Source organism: Bos grunniens, chromosome 3, assembly GCF_055505025.1.
Source record: "Bos grunniens cultivar Pamir isolate PY7600 chromosome 3, Bosgru_T2T1.0, whole genome shotgun sequence".
Classification (NCBI taxonomy): domain Eukaryota; kingdom Metazoa; phylum Chordata; class Mammalia; order Artiodactyla; family Bovidae; genus Bos; species Bos grunniens.
The window spans coordinates 114,517,583-114,537,174 of NC_141167.1; the positions used below are offsets into that span (position 1 = coordinate 114,517,583).

The 19,592-nt window shown below is 45.7% G+C and overlaps 1 protein-coding gene across 3 annotated transcripts in view; it reads right to left on the bottom strand.

The window, feature by feature from the left end:
- OLFML2B (olfactomedin like 2B) overlaps positions 1 to 9,415 on the bottom strand; it is a 49,523-nt gene extending 40,108 nt beyond the window's left edge. Inside the window, exons 1-3 of one of the 3 annotated variants that reach the window (XM_086393785.1) lie at positions 8,767 to 9,415; positions 6,074 to 6,337; positions 3,191 to 3,298 (exon numbers count right to left, since the gene is read on the bottom strand). In XM_086393785.1, the coding sequence (XP_086249911.1) occupies positions 3,191 to 3,298; positions 6,074 to 6,337; positions 8,767 to 8,940 (546 nt within the window). In that variant the 5' untranslated portion in view covers positions 8,941 to 9,415. The remainder of the gene's footprint in view (positions 1 to 3,190; positions 3,299 to 6,073; positions 6,338 to 8,766) is intronic. The other 2 variants (XM_086393784.1, XM_086393786.1) reach the window with 2 other exon arrangements.
- Between the last annotated feature and the right edge of the window lie 10,177 nt (positions 9,416 to 19,592).

Consider the following 19,592-nt stretch of genomic DNA (forward strand, 5'->3'; position numbering starts at 1 on the left):
TGCTTTCTAAGGCCCACTTGACTTCACATTCCAGCATGTCTGGCTCTAGGTGAGTGACCACACCATCATGCTTATCTGGGTGGTAAAGATCTTTTTTGTACAGTTCTGTGTATTCTTGCCACCTCTTCTTAATATCTTCTGCGTCTGTTAGGTCCATACCATTTCTGTCCTTTATTGAGCCCATCTTTGCATGAAATGTTCCCTTGGTATCTCTAATTTCCTTGAAGAGAACTCTAGTCTTTCCCATTCTATTGTTTTCCTCTATTTCTTTGCTTTATAGCTGAGGAAGGCTTTCTTATCTCTCCTTGCTATTCTTTGGAACTCTGCATTCAAATGGGTATATCTTTCCTTTTCTCCTTTGCTTTTCACTTCCCTTCTTTTCACAGGTATTTCTAAGGCCTCCTCAGACAGCCATTTTGTTTTTTTGCATTTCTTTTTCTTGGGGATGGTCTTGATCCCTGTCTCCTGTACAATGTCACAAACCTCCATCCATAGTTCATCAGGCACTCTGTCTATCAGATCTAATCCCTTGAAATCTATTTCTTACTTCCACTGTATAATCATAAGGCATTTGATTTAGGTCATATCTGAATGGTCTGGTTGTTTTCCCTTCTTTCTCAATTTAAGTCTGAATTTGGCAATAAGGAGTTCATGATCTGAGCCACAGTCAGCTCCCGTTCTTGTTTTTGCTGACTGTATAGAGTTTCTCCATCTTTGGCTGCAAAGAATATAATCAATCTGATTTCAGTGTTGGCCATCTGGTGATGTCCATGTGTAGAGTCTTCTCTTGTGTTGTTGGAAGAGGGTGTTTGCTATGACCAGTGCATTCTCTTGGCAGAACTCTATTAGCCTGTACCCTTCTTCATTCCGTATTCCAAGACCAAATTTGCCTGTTACTCCAGGTGTTTCTTGATTTCCTACTTTTGCATTCCAGTCCCCTATAATGAAAAGGACATCTTTTTTGGGTGTTAGTTCTAAAAGGTCTTGTAGGTCTTCAGAGAACCATTCAAATCAGCTTCTTCAGTGTTACTGGTCGGGGCATAGACTTGGATTACCGTGATATTGAATGGTTTGCCTTGGAAATGAACAGAGGTCATTCTGTCGTTTCAGAGATTGCATCCAAGCCCTGCGTTTCGGACTCTTCTGACACCTGGTAGTGTATGTTTGTCAATGCCACACTCTTGATTCGTCCCATCTTCTCCTTCTCCCACGTGTTCACATCTGTCCTTTACCTCTGTGTCTCTATCCCTGCCCTGCAAATAGGCTCATCTGTACCGTTTTTCTATATTCCATATATATGCATTAATATCGAATATTTGTTTTTCTCTTTCTGATTTATTTCACTCTGTATAATAGGCTCTAGTTTCATCCACCTCATTAGAACTGACTCAAATTTGTTTATTTTTATGGCTGAGTAATATTCCATTGTATATATGTACCACAATTTCTTTATCCAGTCATCCGTCAATGAACATTGAGGTTGCTTCCATGTCCTGACTATTGTAAATGTTCAATAGAAATGAACATTGGGATACATGTGTCTTTTTGAATTATGGTTTTCTCAGGGTACATGCCCAGTAGTGGGCTTGCTGGGTCATACGGTAGTGTTATTCCTAGGTTTTTAGGGAATCTCCATATTGCTCTCCACAGTGGCTGCATCAGTCTACATTCCCATCAACAGTACAGGAGGGTTTCCTTTTCTCCACATTCTCTCCAGCATTTATTGTTTGTAGATTTTTTTGACAATGGTCATTCTGTTGGGGATGAGGTGATACCTCATTGTAGTTTTGATTTGCATTTCTCTAATAATCAGTGATCTTGAGCATCTTTTCATGTGTTTGTTGGCCATCTGTATGTGGTGTTCTCTTTCTGGGAACATTTTAGGAGTGTAAGGAGTGTGCTGAAATCAATCCTTGAAACCATAACATTTCATCATCCTTGTCCCAGTTCTCCTGGCAAAGCAACAGAGGGATATTTGCCCCTACTCTCTCATTGGTCATAACCTGAGTGCTTTGTTTTTTTAACCATTTCAAAGTATTTATGAAATGGTTAGTTCAACTTTATCCCCTCAGGAAACACACAAAGTAGGCAGCATACCTTTCCCACTTTACAGATGGAAAAAGTGAGATATGGCTGCGTGGGAATGGCAAACAAAGAGCAATTCACCGTCCTGAGTCCCGGTCCAGTGGCTCTTTTGGCCCCTTGAAGAGCCTTATATACACCTCCTTCTACATCTGCTATCTCAACTAATCACCCATCAGGGAACCTCAGCTTCTCCACAAGAGACCCCCAAACGCCCACTTTTTCATGAGGAATAATAATATATTTACAGTCATCTCATTATTAAATTTATCTTACGTTAACATTCTAAAAATTAAATAGTTTTTTACTTGAAGTAGCAGCTCTTTGAGCCACTGCTTCAAGAATTCATTCAAGGACTGGATGCCAGTCAATGAACTTCTCATCAGTCAGGCTGAACGATGGTCATTCCTTTTCTGATAATTACATGATTGCTTATTTACATGTTGAAGCATTACAACAACAAATCAATGTCAACATTACTGTTTACGACTTCAATCTCCCATCAGCTGTGAAAACCATAGCTCCAGCTGTGCACCTCTTTAGAACTCACTCATACAAATGCATCTCTGTCTATGGACATTACATTACTAGTCTACTTTTCCTGGAAGTGAGCAGCCTGAATGGTTTCCAATAAGGGGTATTATTTATTAGTAAACATTTTATGTCTTTTTTTTCTAAAATGGATTTGAGATGGATTACTGCTCCTCCTCTCTGACACACACAGAGACATGCACTAGAATAGTTTCTTTAAGAAAGGAAATTAATAACCATATACCCAGAATAGAGATGACTCCACCTTAAAATATGAAGTAAGATGCTTATTGTACTTTTTACATTTTATTCAGCTCTGAGTTCCCTCGAAGTCAAGGGAGAATAGATATACATTGTTTAGTGGTTCTTATATATGGAAAAAAGAAGGTATTTCTTTTTATCACCAACAATTTGGCATGATTTTGATGAGTGTTTTATGTATATTTTCTTCTTTCCAAAGAATAATGAGTTAAATATAACCAGGGTACGTGCTTTCTGAAAACAAGGCTTTGGTTGACTTTAATACACTTTGAGGTTTGATCAAGAGAAAGATATAGAAATCTAGACTCTTCCTTACCTCCTCCAGCTTGTCCACTCGCCCCACCAGTTTGGTGGTAACTGAATGCAGCTTCAGGAGATCCAAGCCGTAGAAAGCTCCTTCCAGCATGTCTATAATGGTGGAGAGCTACGGAACAAGGGCAGGCATCAGTCCAAGGCTGGTGCAGATGGACCAAGAGGGAGATGGCTCCACGTCGGAGGCTGGACAGGGACACCACTAGCCAGGAGTTGCGAGGCCCCTCAGAAACGCACTTGTGCGGGTGGATAGGCAGATCCAATGGTGCAGGTGTGTTCTGTCTGCTGGAGTACATGGCTAAGAAGATAGGAGACTCCTACAAGTCAACTGAGGTCTGAATAGCTTCACCAAACTATTTGTACTTCCTTTATTAAGTCTATCAGTTGGATGCATGTCTGTCTTTCCTACTAGACTGTGAGCTCCTTGAAAGCAGTGCTATGTCATCTTCATCCTCGATTCCCCATGATATCTTGGCCCATAACAAGTGATATATAGACACTCAACAAAGTGGCTTATTAACATCCGTGCCTTGAGGATATGCTTCTGAAATACTTACATGCATTGTCTGCTGAAGTCCCTGGAAGACACCAGCAAGCTTTACCTTAGCACTAAAAGCAAAACTGCCCCTGGGAGGTAAAAGAGACCCAGTGGCCCACCTTTAAGGTGGCAAGTTGTCATGGGGTACCCAGCTGTCTCAATTTTTTCGACACTGTCCTCCCTGCCAGTACAGAGCCGGTGGGAGAAAGATGGCTGAGGTGCTGGTGCCATCCAGGTCATGCAAAGTTTAGGCACAGGAAGCTGATGAGAGATGCTTAAAGTGAGCCTCCCTGCCAAGGACTATCCCTGGAAGAGTTTGCTGGACATGCTTGTGCCCCACAGCCTTTCTATCAGATAAGAACTCCGTGTGTGAAGCGCTCATGTTTCAAAGATCTCCTTCCTCTGCATCAGAGGAAGATAGCTGAAGCCTGGGTGAGAGCCACGGAAGGGCAGCCAGTGAGTATGCACTGTGACGATTCTCTGATTCCTAAAATTTTGCCTGCTATTGTTTCAGAACCCCCCAAGAGTCCAATCCTATAACTGAGTGATTGTGCCTTTGGTTCAGAAATTGTTTCACAGCAGAGTTGCAGCTCTAAGTGACATGGCTGAATTCAGGGACACTCATTTTACTGGTAAACCCTGCTGCTGCTACTGCTAAGTGGCTTCAGTCGTGTCCGACTCTGTGCGACCCCATAGATGGCAGCCCACCAGGCTCCCCCGTCCCTGGGATTCTCCAGCAAGAACATGGAGTGGGTTGCCATTTCCTTCTCCAATGCATGAAAGTGAAAAGTGAAAGTGAACTCGCTCAGTCGCATCCAACTCCTAGCAACCCCATGGACTGCAGCCTACCAGGCTCCTCCGTCCAAGGGATTTTCCAGGCAAGAGCACTGGAGTGGGGTGAAGCCCAACTCTGCTTAAAGGAATATCAGTGACGACCAGTTACCAAGTGTGCGCCAGCTTCTGGCATAGCAGTAGCACTTTACACGGTCATTCATTACTGGAATGTGTCTATGGAGCCCCAACTCTATGTCAGTCATTGTGCCACGTACTCAGTAGTTGTCATCTCATCTATGCTCAAAACCCTCAAAGGTAGATGTTATTCTTCCTACTTTTTAATTCAAGGAGACTGAGGTCAGGCCAGTTGAATAACTTGTATATCACCATGCAGCAAGCACTAGCAATGATTTGAACCCAAGTCTGACTCCAAATCAAGCTTATCCCATGAGCCCACACTACAGATGAAGAGGGGAAAGTGGGGATCAGATGAAGGCCTCAGCTAACCTATGCGGCTGCCCCAGATAGGGCCTGAGTTTCCCCACCCTGTGGTCCAGGATTATAGGATTCCAATTGTGAGTATCGTTGCTTTACAGTTGTGTTAGTTTCGACTGTACAGCAAAATGAATCAGCCACACATGTACATATTATTGCTGTTGTTCAGTTGCTAAGTCATGTCAGATATTCATATATCGTCTCCTTTTTGGATTTTCTTTCCATTCAGGTCACCCATTCGTGTCTGACTCTTTGCAACCCCATGGACTATAGCCTGCCAGGCTCCTCTGTCCATGAAATTCTCCAGGCAAGAATACTGGAGTGGGTTGTCATGCCCTCCTCCAGGGGATCTTCCTGACCCAGGGACTGAACTTGGGTCTCCTGCACTGCAGGCAGATTCTTTACCATCTAAGCCACTAGGGAAGCCCTTCAGGTCACCATAGAGAATTAAGTAGAGTTCCCTGTGCTATATAGTATATTCTCATTAGTTATATATTTTATATACAGTATCAGTAGTATGTATGTGCCAATCCCAATCTCCCAATTGCCCCCACCTCCGTCTTTCCCCTTGGTATCTGTACACTTGTTCTCCAGGTCTGTGTCTCTATAGGATTGCAGTTTGCTGACCGGACCTAGGGCAGGCCCCAGGCCTCTTCTTCCCTGGGTCACCCAGCTCTTGCACTGAGGGCTAAAGGCTCACTGCTCTCTGTGTGTCTCTGGGGTGCTTGCTGTGCTGACAGTAAATCATGGCAGTAACTTTCCTGGAGAAGAACGCTGAGTTCTTTTGGCCAGCTGGGTCTGGCAGCTGTTCCCAGGCCCGGCCTCCTTGGCTCCCAAAGAGAGGGAGACATACTTTGCTCTAGGCATCACCCTCAGACATTAGAGTTGCAAATGACCAGTCTGTCAATTCATCAGCTCCGGATCCACACACAACACTCTGAGGCTTGGAGCCTGACCTCCTTTAAAGGCTAAAACAGGGCCCACTTACTCCAAGGCCTTGATCCCCAGCAAAAGCCTTGTCAGACTCAAGGGTCCCGAAGGCACCCTCTCACCCAGGCATCACCTTCCACCAGGTCCTACCTTCAAGTCCCGGCTGTCTGCCTCCCGAAGCTTCTGGAGCCTGAAGTCTCCCTCGCAGGGATTGAGGGCGGACGGAGGTGCAACACAGGCGCACTTGCAGGAGGGGCCCGAGGTGATGGTCTCCACTGTGTAGAAGTCTTCCTTCCGGGAGGTCCCCGCGTTGACCCGCTGGCAGGCATCTCGGCCCAGGGGCCGCACCACACACTTGCACTGACAGTCCGAGCCCTCAGACACGGCCTTGACTTTGTCATAGTCTCCCAGCAACTGGACAAAGACAGAGAGACCAGGTTTGGGCTGTGCAAACACCAGCATCCATCAGGGTCCTGAAAAAGGCTCTACATTCACTTTGTCAGATGTCCTGCTAGCCAGAGATCTCCGATAACTCTGATGCAGAGTTGAAGGGGTCATCGCAACACAATTTGCTAACTCTAGCATTTCCTGGAAGGCACTCTGAGTTCAGCTCTCTTTACTTATTTTGGAAAGGAGTGCACGTCTCAGGGAGCCTTAGTCTTTTATCACTTAAAGGAAAAAAACAAATAAGCTCCATCATTCTTCCAATAGTACTTGCCTTAGCTAGAATCCAGATTTAGACTGAAAAGGGAAAGGAGAAAGGATGGCGGAGGGATTGGAAAACTGGCATTCCAATTTCAAGACTGCTGGCTTCTGTTCCCCTTCATTCATTCTCCATTTACTGAGTGCCACCTTGGGACTGAGCTTGGTGTTATGAGAGGTAAAGCGATGAATGGGTCAGAGAGCCTGCTCTCGAGAGCTTCCTGTGCAAGAGGTCTATAAGTTACCAATACCCCAAGCAGGGAGTGGTAAGTACCCCGGATGTGGGAGTCCAGTGGGAGCTCAAACAGAAGGCCACAGAGCGTGGCTTCTAGAAGGAAGTGGTATCTGATGTGGCCTCAAAGGATGAGTTAGATTTGGAAAAAAGAAACTGGGAGGAGAGAGACAGATGCAGATGTCAGTAGGTTTACTCAGCCCAACGGTTCATTTGGCTCCTAGAATAGCTTCTGCACCCAAACCCCAGGCCAAAGCCAGGAAAGCAAACTGGCAGCACTTACTGCCTCCACAGCGCTAAACATTTCCTTCTGAGTGCTTGCCCAGGCAGGAAAACACGCAAGGGCAGGCTTGCTGGAACCACAATCCTAGGCACTTGCTGGGGACAAGGCTCCTCCCCAGCTCCTCTGCAAGACATCCTATATCCCCAAGGCCATGGCTCCCTCTGTGGGCACAGGGAATGGTTCCCTTCCTTTGACTAATGACCCTGGCAGGCAAGCTCTGGGCTTGTTGGAGTGGATATGTTCCTGGGATGCAGTTGGGGGAAAGAAGTCTTGTAATGTTTTTCTTGCAAAGGTTGGGTTTCTTCTAATACTAATATTTGTGTTAGGACTGTTGTCAAAGGCAGAATGGATCAGTGGAAGACAGAGTTGTAGTTCAAGATGACTGAAGTGGCCGGTCTTTATGGGCCGATGGAAAATCATAGCTGTCTGCTCTCTGAAACTCTGCTTAGATTCCTATATAGCCCTACTCAGAGACTCTGGGCGAATTCCTTCCTTTCAGGAGGCTCAAGTTTCAGGAAAGTTTTTGTTGATGGTCCTCCAGAGCCCCAGTATGATGGACTTTTAAGTCTTTTTGATTTAGGGGTCAGTGCGAGGTTATGGATGAGTATAGGGCATATATTAGCATAATTCTTAAAGGAAGGGTGAGGTGACTAGTGTTTGATAAATGCCAAAGTGGAGCCGATCATTCTTTCTACAGGAAAGAAGGACCCCAGTCCAAGGGCTTAGTAGAGGCACAGGCAGCACTATAGGGATCCTTTTTCAGCCATCCCTCCTCCTTAGGATTAAGGTGACACCCAACACACAGTCATCAGGCCGGTCCTGGAAAGCGTGAAATAAACAGTCTAGAGAGAACTGTTCTTTACTGTCATGAGATCAGGGCTGCAGACGGTCAGAGGACCTGGCTCTGCCCATCTCTAGGGCCCTTTACTGTTTCAAGCCTTACGGTCCTTATCTGTAGAGCGGTAGTAAGCACGCGTGAGGATTGAGGCAAATTAAACAAGTGAAAGCTTTTTGTAAAAGGGTGTGTTACAGATCCTGTTCCTACCCGCTGTCACTCCCCGCTCTGACACCATCTGCCAGACCTGAGTGGATCTGCATTTCCCTCTTATCTCCCCAGTGTGAGGGGGCACTTATCATCAGTGCCTCCGTGTGGGGTTCACCTCATGTTCATCACATTTGTTGGTGCTCTCTCTCCTCCCTGGGGGTCTCACTCAGGGTCATGAAATATCTCCCCATGGGTTACACCACCTGCCTCGGTCCAACAGGCCCGCCTGTATTCACATTCCAGTTCTGACGAACAGCCACACAGACAAGAGATGGCCATACTTTCCACAACCCTTGAACCAAAAGGTTTTGATATTTTTTCTTTCTTCTCAGGGAGTTGTGACGTGTCTCCCCTTCCTTCTCTCCTTTTTCCTGATTCTGTAACCTTGAAAGACCCTATGACTTTGAGAGGAGGACCCATGTCTCTTCAGTTAAGAAAATGTTCTGATAAATGAAAAGCAAAAGCCCTTCCCTTCGGTAATGGAGGGACAAACAGCTGCCTCCGAACGCTTCAGCGGGGACCGTCTTAAGGCTCTTGCCATCACTGGGGCCAAAGGAGTGGGCATGGGACTCGCAGCCTACCTGAGATAACACGTTCTCCTGGTTGTCTGCTTCGTTTTGCAGAGTCTCATCCTCTGTGGGTGCCACCGTCTGCACATCTGGGGGCTCGGTCGTCCCGGTGGGGGGAGCGCTGTACCCCCAGCCCAGAGTCGTAACCAGAGCGAAGCAGAGAACTAGCAGCAAAGACTTGGCCATGAGGAAGGCGACAAGAGGGAGCTCGGCCCCTTGGAAGAATGGCTGGGGTCCGGTGCGGAGGGTGGTGGGGCAGGGGCGCGGGTATCTCAGCAAGGAGTGAGGCGAGAGGGTGTCTTGGCTGGAGCCCCAAAGTGACTGCTCTAGAGCTGGGTGCGGCCGGGCGGGGCAGGAATGTGCACCCCAGAGACCCTGGTCATCTCCTTCCCGACGCGATCAGCCGGTAGACAGTGGGGCGCAGGGCAGAAGGAGGTGACAAGGAAGGTGGAGGTGGCAAGGCGAGCGCGTCGTCCTCTGGAGAGCGCTCAGGTGGAAGGAGCGGGTCCGGCCGGATGCGAGCGGGGCGCTGCGCGCCGGGGCGGGCGGCGGGAAGCCTGGGGGCGCACCCGGGCCCTGTGGGAGTGCGGGGCCGGCAGCGGCGGCGGTGCCGAGAGCTGCTGGGCCAGGGCGCCGCGCAGCGCTGGCGCGGAGGGAGGGCGGAGCCTCTATTGTGCCGGGCCGCGGGGATGCAGCCAGTTACCGCGCGGAGGAGGAGGAGGACCGGGAAGCGCCCTGGGCTCGGGCGGCGGGGAGACCAGCCGACCCCGCCCCCGACTCGACCTCAGCTGCTGCTCACGCCCTCCAGGGGTGACGTCGGAAGGGCGCCTCTTTCATCTGACCGCAAATGGGAGAGAAGTTACCCTGAGCCGGGTCCTTGAAGTTCGGGGATCCCTTGTGCCCGTTCTCTCCGAGAGGAGCGAGTTTCCTGTGGGTTGGCAGGTAGGCACCAAGAGCTCTCTCCAAGCGCGAGCCAGTATAGATGGATCCTCAACACCCTCCTTTTATTGCACCTGGAGGACGGAAGGAACATTTGCTCTTGGATGTTTCTTTTCCCGGACGACTCTGGAAAGACTCTTGGCAGCTTTGAACTTGGCGCCACTGGTCGTTTGCTCGCCTGCCACAGCTTTAGAACCTGGTAATACCTCCACCCAGAGGGTAACTATTGAACTCTCTGCAGGAGTGTCCTCAGCTCAATTCGGTCGCTCAGTCGTATCCGACTCTTTGCGACCCCATGAACCACAGCACGCCAGGCCTCCCTGTCCATCACCAACTCCCGGAGTCTACCGAAACCCATATCCATTGAGTCGGTGATGCCATCCAACCATCTCATCCTCTGTCGTCCCCTTCTCCTCCCGCCCTCAATCTTTCCCTGCATCAGGGTCTTTTCAAATGAGTCAGCTCTTCGCCTTAGGTGGCCAAAGTATTGGAGTTTCACCTTCAACATCAGTCAATGAACACCCGGGAATGATTTCCTTTAGGATGGCGTGGTTGGATTTCCTTGCAGTCCAAGGGACTCTCAAGAGTCTTCTCCAACACCACAGTTCAAAAGCATCAATTCTTCGGGCTCAGCTTTCTTTATAGTCCAACTCTCACATCCACACATGACTACTGGAAAAACCATAGCTAAGTTGTGTAATTATTAAAAACAAAGAGAGTAGTTTTTTCAGTAAATCTCTGACAGTCTGTGGGTGGGGGCCAGGGGGAGGGGGGAGCTACTATCGGAGATGCAGTTGATTGTCCAAGGGTACAACTCTTACTGTGTTCATGGTTTGGGACAATTGTCAGGATCTCTGTCACTAGATGATCTCTTAGAAGATGTCCACCTTCAACAGTGTGCAACTGTGCTACAGTATCCCTTAATTAGGTTCCGTTTTATAAACCAACTGTGAAGATTAACAGTGTCTGAATTAAAGGAACGGCATTGCACCTTCTGAGACAACTGTGGAAATGCAAAACAGAGCCAGACCCTTTAGAAGATGTGAGAAGTGTCACGCATCTTTGGGAAATTCAAACACTGTGCCTTTATGGTAAGGAAAAAGGGTCCTCATAATCTAAATAATAAACTATGAGATTTCAGCTCATATAAACGATGCTGGTTGAGAGAAGCACAGAGTTTTGCCAAGAGAACACACTGGTCATAACAAACATCATCTTCTAACAGCACAAGAGAAGACTCTGCACATGGACATCACCAGATGGTCAGTGCTGAAATCAGATTGATTATATTCTTTGCAGCCAAAGATGGGGAAGATCAGCAAAAATAAGCTGACTGTGGCTCAGATCATGAACTCCTTATTGCAAAATTCAGACTTAAACTGAAAAACTGGGGAAAACCACTAGATCATTCAGGTATGACCTAAATCAAATGCCTTATAATTATACAGTAGAAGTGACAAATAGATTCAAGGGATTAGATCTGATAGACAGAGTGCCTGAAAAACTATGGATGGAGGTTCATGACATGGTACAGGAAGCAGTGATCAAGACCATCCCCAAGAAAAAGAAATGCAAAAAGGCAACATGGTTGCTGAGGAGGCCTTACAAATAGCTGTGAAAAGAAGAGAAGCTAAAAGCAAAGGAGAAAAGGAAAGATAGACCCATTTGAATGCAGAGTTCCAAAGAATAGCAAGGAGGTAAGAAAGCCTTCCTCAGTGATCAATGCAAAGAAATAGAGGAAAACGATAGAATGGGAAAGACTAGAGATCTCTTTAAGAAAATTAGAGATACCAAGGGAACATTTCATGCAAAGATGGGTACAATAAAGGGCAGAAACAGTATGGACCTAACAGAAGCAAACAATATTAAGAAGAGGTGGCAAGAATACACAGAAGAACTATACAAAAAAAAAGATCTTAATAACCCAGATAACCACGATGGTGTGATCACTCACCTAGAGCAGGACATCCTGGAGTGTGAAGTCAAGTGGGCCGTAGGAAGCATCATGTATCACTATGAACAAAGCTAGTGGAGGTGATGGATTTCCAGTTGAGCTATTTCAAATCCTAAAAGATAATGCTGTGAAAGTGCTGCATTCAATATGCCAGCAAGTTTGGAAAACTCAGCAGGGACCACAGGACAGGAAAAGGTCAGTTTTCATTCCAGTCCCAAAGAAAGTCAATGCCAAAGAATGTTCAAACTACCGCACAATTGCACTCATTTCACGTGCCAGCAAAGTCATGCTCAACATTTTCCAAGCAAGGCTTCAACCGAAGCCTTGAACTTCTAGATGTACATGAGCAAGAACTTCCAGATGTTCAAGCTGGATTTAGAAAAGGCAGAGGAACCAGAGATCAAATTGCCAATGTCCAAACATCCAAATGAATCATAGGAAAAGCAAAAGATTTCCAGAAAAACATCTACTTCTGCTTCATTGACTATGCCAAAGCCTTTGACTGTGTGCATCACAACAAAGTGTGGAAAATTCTTAAAGAGATGGGCCTACCAGACCACCTGACCTGCCTCCTGAGAAATCTGAATGCAGGTCAAGAAGCAACAGTTAAAACCACACATAGAACAATGGACTGGTTCCAAACTGGGTAAGGAGTACGTCAAGGCTGTATACTGTCACCCTGCTTATTTAACTTATATGCAGAGTACATCATGAGAAACGCTGGGCTGAATGAAGCACAAGCTGGAATCAAGATTGCTGGGAGAAATATCAATAACCTCAGATATGCAAATAACACCACCCTATGGCAGAAACAGAAGAGAAACTAAAGAGCCTCTTGATAACAGTGAAAAAGGAGAGTGAAAAAGCTGGCTTAAAACTCAAAATTAAAAAAATGAAGATCATGGCATCCAGTCCCATTAATCACTTCATGGCAAATAGATGGCAACAATGGAAATAGTGACATGGGCTCCAAAATTACTGCAGATGGTGACTGCAGCTGTGAAATTAAAAGGCACTTGCTCCTTGGAAGAAGAGCTATGACCAACCTAGACAGCATATTAAAAAGCAGAGACATTACTTTGCTGATGAAGATGCGTCTAGTCAAAACTATGGGTTTTCCCGTAGTCTTGTATGGATGTGCAAGTTGAACCATAAAGAAAGCTGAGCGCCGAAGAACTGATGCTTTTGAACTGTGGTGTTGGAGGAGATTCTTAAGAGTCCCTTGGACTGCAAGGAAATCAAACCAGTCAATCCTAAAAGAAATAAGGTCTGACGCTGAAGCTGAAGCTCCTTGGCCGTGTGATGTGAGAACTGACTAGCTAGAAAAGCCCCTGATGCTGGGAAAGATTGAAAGCAGGAGAAGGGAATGACAGAGGATGAGATGTTTCGATGGCATCACCGACTCGATGCACACGAGTTTGAGCAGGCTCCGTGTTGGTGGTGAACAGGGAAGCCTGGTGTGCTGCAGTCCATGGGGTTGCAAACTGAACTAAACTGAACTGAATATCTTTTAGGTTATAAAGACTTCAGAGTATTAATATAACTTAATAGTTTTTTAAAACCCAGTTTATAGGCAAAAATTCAAGATTCTAGTTATCTGGACTTTGGAAATATCACACAGAGAATATTAAAGCTATCAAATCTTTTTTCAAAACTAGATGGAAGTAAGCAACTATAAAATATAGTTTGAAAATTCAATTAAAAGAAGTGTTGAATGTTGGCTAAGTATAGGACAATCTGCTAGATATTTAATTGGAACAAGAGATAGTCCACGTTTTCCTGGAGAAGTGGACTAGGAGTAAGGAGGTAAGCAGAACAAGTACTCAAGTTGTCAGGCAGAGTAAGAGCACATCCCAAGGAGCTTAAAGAAGGATTCGGTCACTTCAAGTTGAAAGGTCAGGATTTCATGAAAAAGTGACAGGTTGGCTGGGAGGATGGGAAGGTTTCGGCAAGGCAGTAAGATGTAGGCAAGATGAGAGGAGCCATTCTGGGCAAAGCCATCAGCCCGAATGTGCATATTCAGGTCTCTGACCGATGCTCACTTCTCAGGAAAGGCTTCCCGACTCCATCTCCAGCATACTTCCTCTTTGACGCTCCCATAGTACCATAGCATCAGGTTCCCCAGGTGGCGCAGTGGTAAAGAATCCACCTGCAAGTGCAGGAGACATGGGTCTGATTCCTGGTCAGGGAGATTCCCTGGAGTAGAAAATGACAACCCACTGCAGTATTTTTGCCTGGAAAATTCCATGGACAGAGGAGCCTGGCAGGCTACAGTCCCTGGGATCAAAAAGAGCTGGACACAGCTGAGCAACACATACACACAGTACCATGTATCTTTTCTTCTTAGAATTATGGGAATTGCATTTTTATACTTTGTGAGTTGTTTCCGTTGTGTCTGCCTTCACCACTAGGCTGTAAACTCCATGACGGCAGGCTTTTGTCTGGTTTTGTTCACCATTACATTCCCAGAGGCTTCCTTTGTAGCGATTCTTGGGTCAGGAAGATCTCCTGGAGAAGAAAATGACAACCCATGCCAGTATTCTTGCCTGGAGAATCCCATGGACAGAGGAGCCTGGCAGGCTACAGTCCATGGGGTTGCAAGAGTTGGATATGACTTAGCAACTAAACCACCACCACATTATCAGAGTTTAGCTAGTACCTGGAAGGAAGTAGACACTCAATTAAATTGGTTGAATGAATGGACTATAAATAGTCCAGTTGGATGTACTCCTAGTTACCTTCATAAACATCATTTTTGTACCTATTAGCATGCATTTGACTACAAGGAACAGGAAATCAACAATGGCTTAATCAAATTCTTATTTATTTTTCTCCCACTCTAAAAGACTGGAGGTTGACTATTTGAAGGTTGGCTTAGTGGCTCAGTGATATCATCAAGGACCCAAGCTCTTTCATTTCCCACTCTATTATTCTTTGGGCTTTTAAAAGATTTTTTTGTTTGACCTAATTGTAATTGGCTTAAGTCAGTTCCATATATCCCTTGACCATTCTCTTTTGCTGGACAATCAATTTCCCAATCTCCCTTGCAGTTAGGGGTAGCTAAGTGATTCAGTTCTTACTAATAGAATAAAAATAAATCTGCAGAGTTTTTACAAAAGATATTTTACTTCCTGATAAAAGAAACAAATAGAAGGGAGGAGCTTTCCAGTGCCACCCTTCCCCCACTTTGTCTTTGACTGTGGTCATGGCCCCTGGAACTGTGGCAGCCTTTTCATAACCATGAGTGAGTCCTTTCTCCTATGCTGAATTGAAATATGCCTCCTTTTAAAGTCCAGTTTTAAATCATTTTAAAGTTCAAGCCTATGGTTCTAATACAGCGTATGTCTTGGCTTTCCTTTAAAGAAAGGAAATGTATCTTTACTTAAAGACAGAATGTATCTTCCAAGTCTCTGTCTCAAGCGAACTACACCCACTTTCTTCACCTTTTATCTCCTTTTTATTCACCTGCTTCTCAGACCACATAACCTTCTAGACCTTCTGTTATTCTGGTTATTTTTTTCTCTAGAAAACCTCCAGTTTGAGTGTCTGTAGAGCATATTGAAACTATTTTCTTTATTTTTTGGGCACTGTTGCTTTATTAATACAGCCCACGATTGCCTTGGTTTTTTCAGTAGTTACATCACACCAATGATTCATATTGATTTATTTTTTAAATGTAGTTTTTCCTGTTATTTTTAGCATGAATTTTATACTTGTTTTCCCCATTCTGTGCTTTCCAGCTGAGTTCTTCTTATTTTTTTTTTAACCCAAGTGCAAGCCTTTACATTTTTTTCCCACTGAATATTATGATGGTTTTGGCCCATCTTTTCATTCTGTTGAAATCTTGCTCTTTTTGCTCTTGTCCCAGTTTGGGATAATTTCTAAATTCAATAAGCATAGTTTCTATCTTAATGCAGATCACTAATTTGAAAAAGTCATAATTATTCATATTCTAGAGCCCTACGCATAATAGGAAAGTCTTTCCTTATTGATATTAACATTTTGTTAATTGCTTAGGCAGTCAGAGGCACTGATGCCCAGGTCACATGTTTTCATCATGTCTAAAAGCATTTCCAGACAGACTTTTGTCACCTGCCTTTCAGAAATCCAGATATATTGTAGCTTAGTCCCACCTGCCAAGAAGATAACCTGATCTGAAGATCCTGAGATGAGCTGGGTTTGGCTTTAGAGCATCCAAGCTGACACAAACTCTGTGAAACATTTGTTAAATGCCTAAAGATTCCACTTCACTTAATCTTCAGCATATTCGTGTAAAATAAGTACTGCTCTACCTGTTTACAGATGGTCTTTGAGGCACCTAGACAATGAATTGTATCATGGCCACCCTGTACTGAGTGCTCACAAAACGCTGAGCTATGTAGTATCATCCCCTTTTGCAAATGAGGAAACGGCTTCAAAGAGGGACATACTTACTATGGAAATGTTCTAAGAAGAGGGTCCCAGGAAGTCCTGAGCATGCCACTTGAGCAACCTGGGACTCAGAACCTTTATAGGTTTTGGCCAGTTGGCACGTTGTGGGTCTCTGGGGCTCCCTCAGATGTTGCATCCACCAGGCCTCCCCAGCCAAGTTTGCTTCTGGCAAGAGCATCTGTTTTCCAGTTTACCTGGGAGCCTCCTGGCTTTGCTCTAAAATGCCTGTCTGTTGAAAACCAAGGCTTCATTTGCCAGGTGGGGCTGGGTTGGCTAGAAATGACCTGCCACCTTAGTGTGTAATTTAGAAAATGCACCTGCCCCACAGCATCAGAATCAAAGAGCAGGGCAAAATCCCACGAGCCACATCATTCTGCCATCTCGCTTCCCTGGCTCATTGTAAGGTGGGAGCCCTGCCAGGGAACTGCCATAAAGTGCTGGAAAAGGATGATGGAAAGCATGGCCGAAAATGAGGTCTTTTTTCCCCTGTTCTCTCTGCTTTGCTGTTTTCTCAGCTTCTTATTTTGCCTTTGATCTTCTAGGTTTTCTCTCTCTTTTAATTCAGTTTAACTCAATTATTGACTGTATATTATGAGCCGGGTACGCTATGGCCTGCTGAACACAAAAGATGAAAAAGACAAAACCTCTGCCTTTATGAGCTCATGTTATAAAGATTACGTGTAATCCTGGAGAGGCATACAAAAGAGCTTTTTTCCCTCTGAAAGTATTTAGTAAAAACAAAATTGTTCATAACTGCAAGAGAGCTGGGCAGTGACGAGTCATTAAAAGATCTGGGCCAGGAGAATGGCCATGGTCCGATTAGATGACTCACTCGTGGTGACGCGTTGAAGGCAGAGGGAAAGACAATACAATTAACTACAGTTCTCTGCTTGCAGACCCCCTGGCCTCCTGGGTTGGCTCTGCCCAAGCTAGAGTCCTGCACTGGCCAGGCCATTGCTCTGATTTAGAGGCAAGCTCCCCTGCCCTCTATGACTTGCAGTGACCCAAGGACGGATAGGTAGGCAGAGGCCCTTTGCCCTACCAAAGAAGTTCCCGTGACTGCTACATGGCAGAGCTGCAGGAGATATCATAGCTCATATGAGTGGAGCCCTCCGAAATAGCATAGGCACAGCCCACAGCACCAAACACTGTCCTGGGACAGGCCAGGAGCGCCACATAGAGCCTGTGGCTTCTACACAGCGTTTCCTCCCTCCCTCTCTCTCGTCCCACCCCCTCCCTCTTCCTCCCTCCCCTCCCACTGCCTCTCTCCTGGTTCCAGGAGGCCTCCGTGCTTGCAAGCAGAGAGCAGATGGGCACACATCACGTGCTTGTGGTGTGCTGTTTCAAGACATTCACACGCCTCCCCTGTCTTTTCAATGATAGCCCTTTAATACATTCTGCCTTCAGAGATGAGTCTTTACACATAAATACTTCTGGTAGAGGCAATGAATTGCCTGGAATCTATACCAGGGAATAAATAAACAACTGATAACAGATTTTGCTATGGAAGCAGCAGTGGGAAAACATTGCAAAGTCCGAAGGACACATTACTGGGCAATCCCAGAGAGGAGAATGTGGAGAAAGGCAAGGCCTGGTCCATGCTCTACCACCTAGGCTCTAAATGAGGTGTAGGGATTCATTCTTGATCATTAGAGGTGCGTAGAAGTTGGTTCAGTAAAGACTGGGAGAGGGCACTCCAGGTAGAAACCAGAAATGATAAAACTGTGGTGTTATCGGGAAGTGCAAGCAAAGGCAGAGCATGGGGTCACAGTGGACCGAAGAGAAAGGGAAGCAACGTGGGTGAGGAGGCAGGGCTGCATCATGCCACGCCTGTGCACTGTGCTGGGAGCTTGGATTTGGAACCAAAGGCTCTGGAGAGACTCCAAAATTGCTGTAAGCAAGGGAGTGAAATGATTAACTTGAGTTCTAGTAGATGGTCCTGGCAGTAGAATGGATTGGAGGCTCAGACTGAAGTAGGTAGACCTGTTTGGAAGTAGGAGATGGAAAGGTGTTGATAAAGGCAATGGCACAGAGAGAAAGGGGTGGGTAGGAGATACAGAATGAGGTAGAAATAATAGGAGTCAGTAAACCTCTAGATATGGGAGAGAGAGTAAGGCAAAAGTATTCTTGACTAAGAATTCCTGGTTGTAAGTAACAAGATAACTTTATCCAGATTAATCAAAGAAAAGGGGTGAGGGAGAGGGTTTTATTATAAGGATATAGGATTATCTCACAGAACCTGAAGGCCCCAGTGTCTCTTGGGTCATTAAGGACTTCTCCATACAACAGACAGAAGGTGTCCAGGCCATAGTTATTTGAAGAGAGAGTGAGGCTTTCTCCTTCTCAGGGTCAGTTCCAAAAGCCCAGGAAAGGGACTCTGATGCAACATGGATCAGGTGCCCAGTCCTGAACTGATAACCTAAGGTGTATATGGAGGGTGTCAGGCCACTGTGTAGAAATGGGAAGAAGGGCAAGTCCCGGGGAAGGGCTAACAGACCAGACAGATTGACAAGTATCCACTATATTCTAGCCCATGGCTGGTTGGCTCTGTCTTCCCTCTGCTTCCAAAATGTACTTACTTAACGTAAATTAATCTTCTTAGAGAAAAGCAAAAATGTCTCCCCAGAAAGAGACAACCCAAATTACTATCTAGGAATGACAGCTCTTACTTATGTCCAAGAAGGTATCTGTCCAGGTGATATCTTCCCCAGAGTGGCTCGAATCTGGTCCAGATGTGACTTCTCACCACCCTATAGGCACCAGATTCAATGATACGTTTAACCTGCTTTATGTAAATAGATCTCAGCTCAGTGTAGATATTTTACTTGGTAGTATGCTGCTGCTGCTGCTAAGTCACTTCAGTCATGTCCGATTCTGTGCGACCCCATAGACGGCAGCCCACCAGGCTCTGCCATCCCTGGGATTCTCCAGGCAAGAATACTGGAGTGGGTTGCCATTTCCTTCTCCAATGCATGAAAGTGAAAAGGGAAAGTGAAGTCACTCAGTCATGTCCGACTCTTAGCGACCCCATGGACTGCAGCCCACCAGGCTCCTCCGTCCATGGATTTTCCAGGCAAGAGTACTGGAGTGGGGTGCCATGGTAGTATAGCCACTGAAAATATGTGATACATACATTTATTCTCCAGGACACTCTCCTGTTCACTGGGGTGCATGAATGTCATTTAATTTTAGCCTTGTCAGGCAGCCTGGAGCCATGGGGGAGCCTGGGCTTCAGGTTAGACAGATGGTCTATGGAACCCTGGATTTCCCACACTTACTATGGAGTTTGGGAAAGTCACTTCGCCTCCATGGATCTCTGTCTCCTCCCTCTTACCTGGGAGTCATGTAAACATCCCCCTCTGACTACTAGGTGCTCACCACATGTTCCTGTGTTTGACTCTGGTGGGAATGAACTCCAACCCCAATTCTAAGGCTAAAAATCATGAGGTATACAAAGGTCACAGAAGACTTAATGAAAGGGTGCATCTTAGATTTGGCATCAAGAGGAAACCCA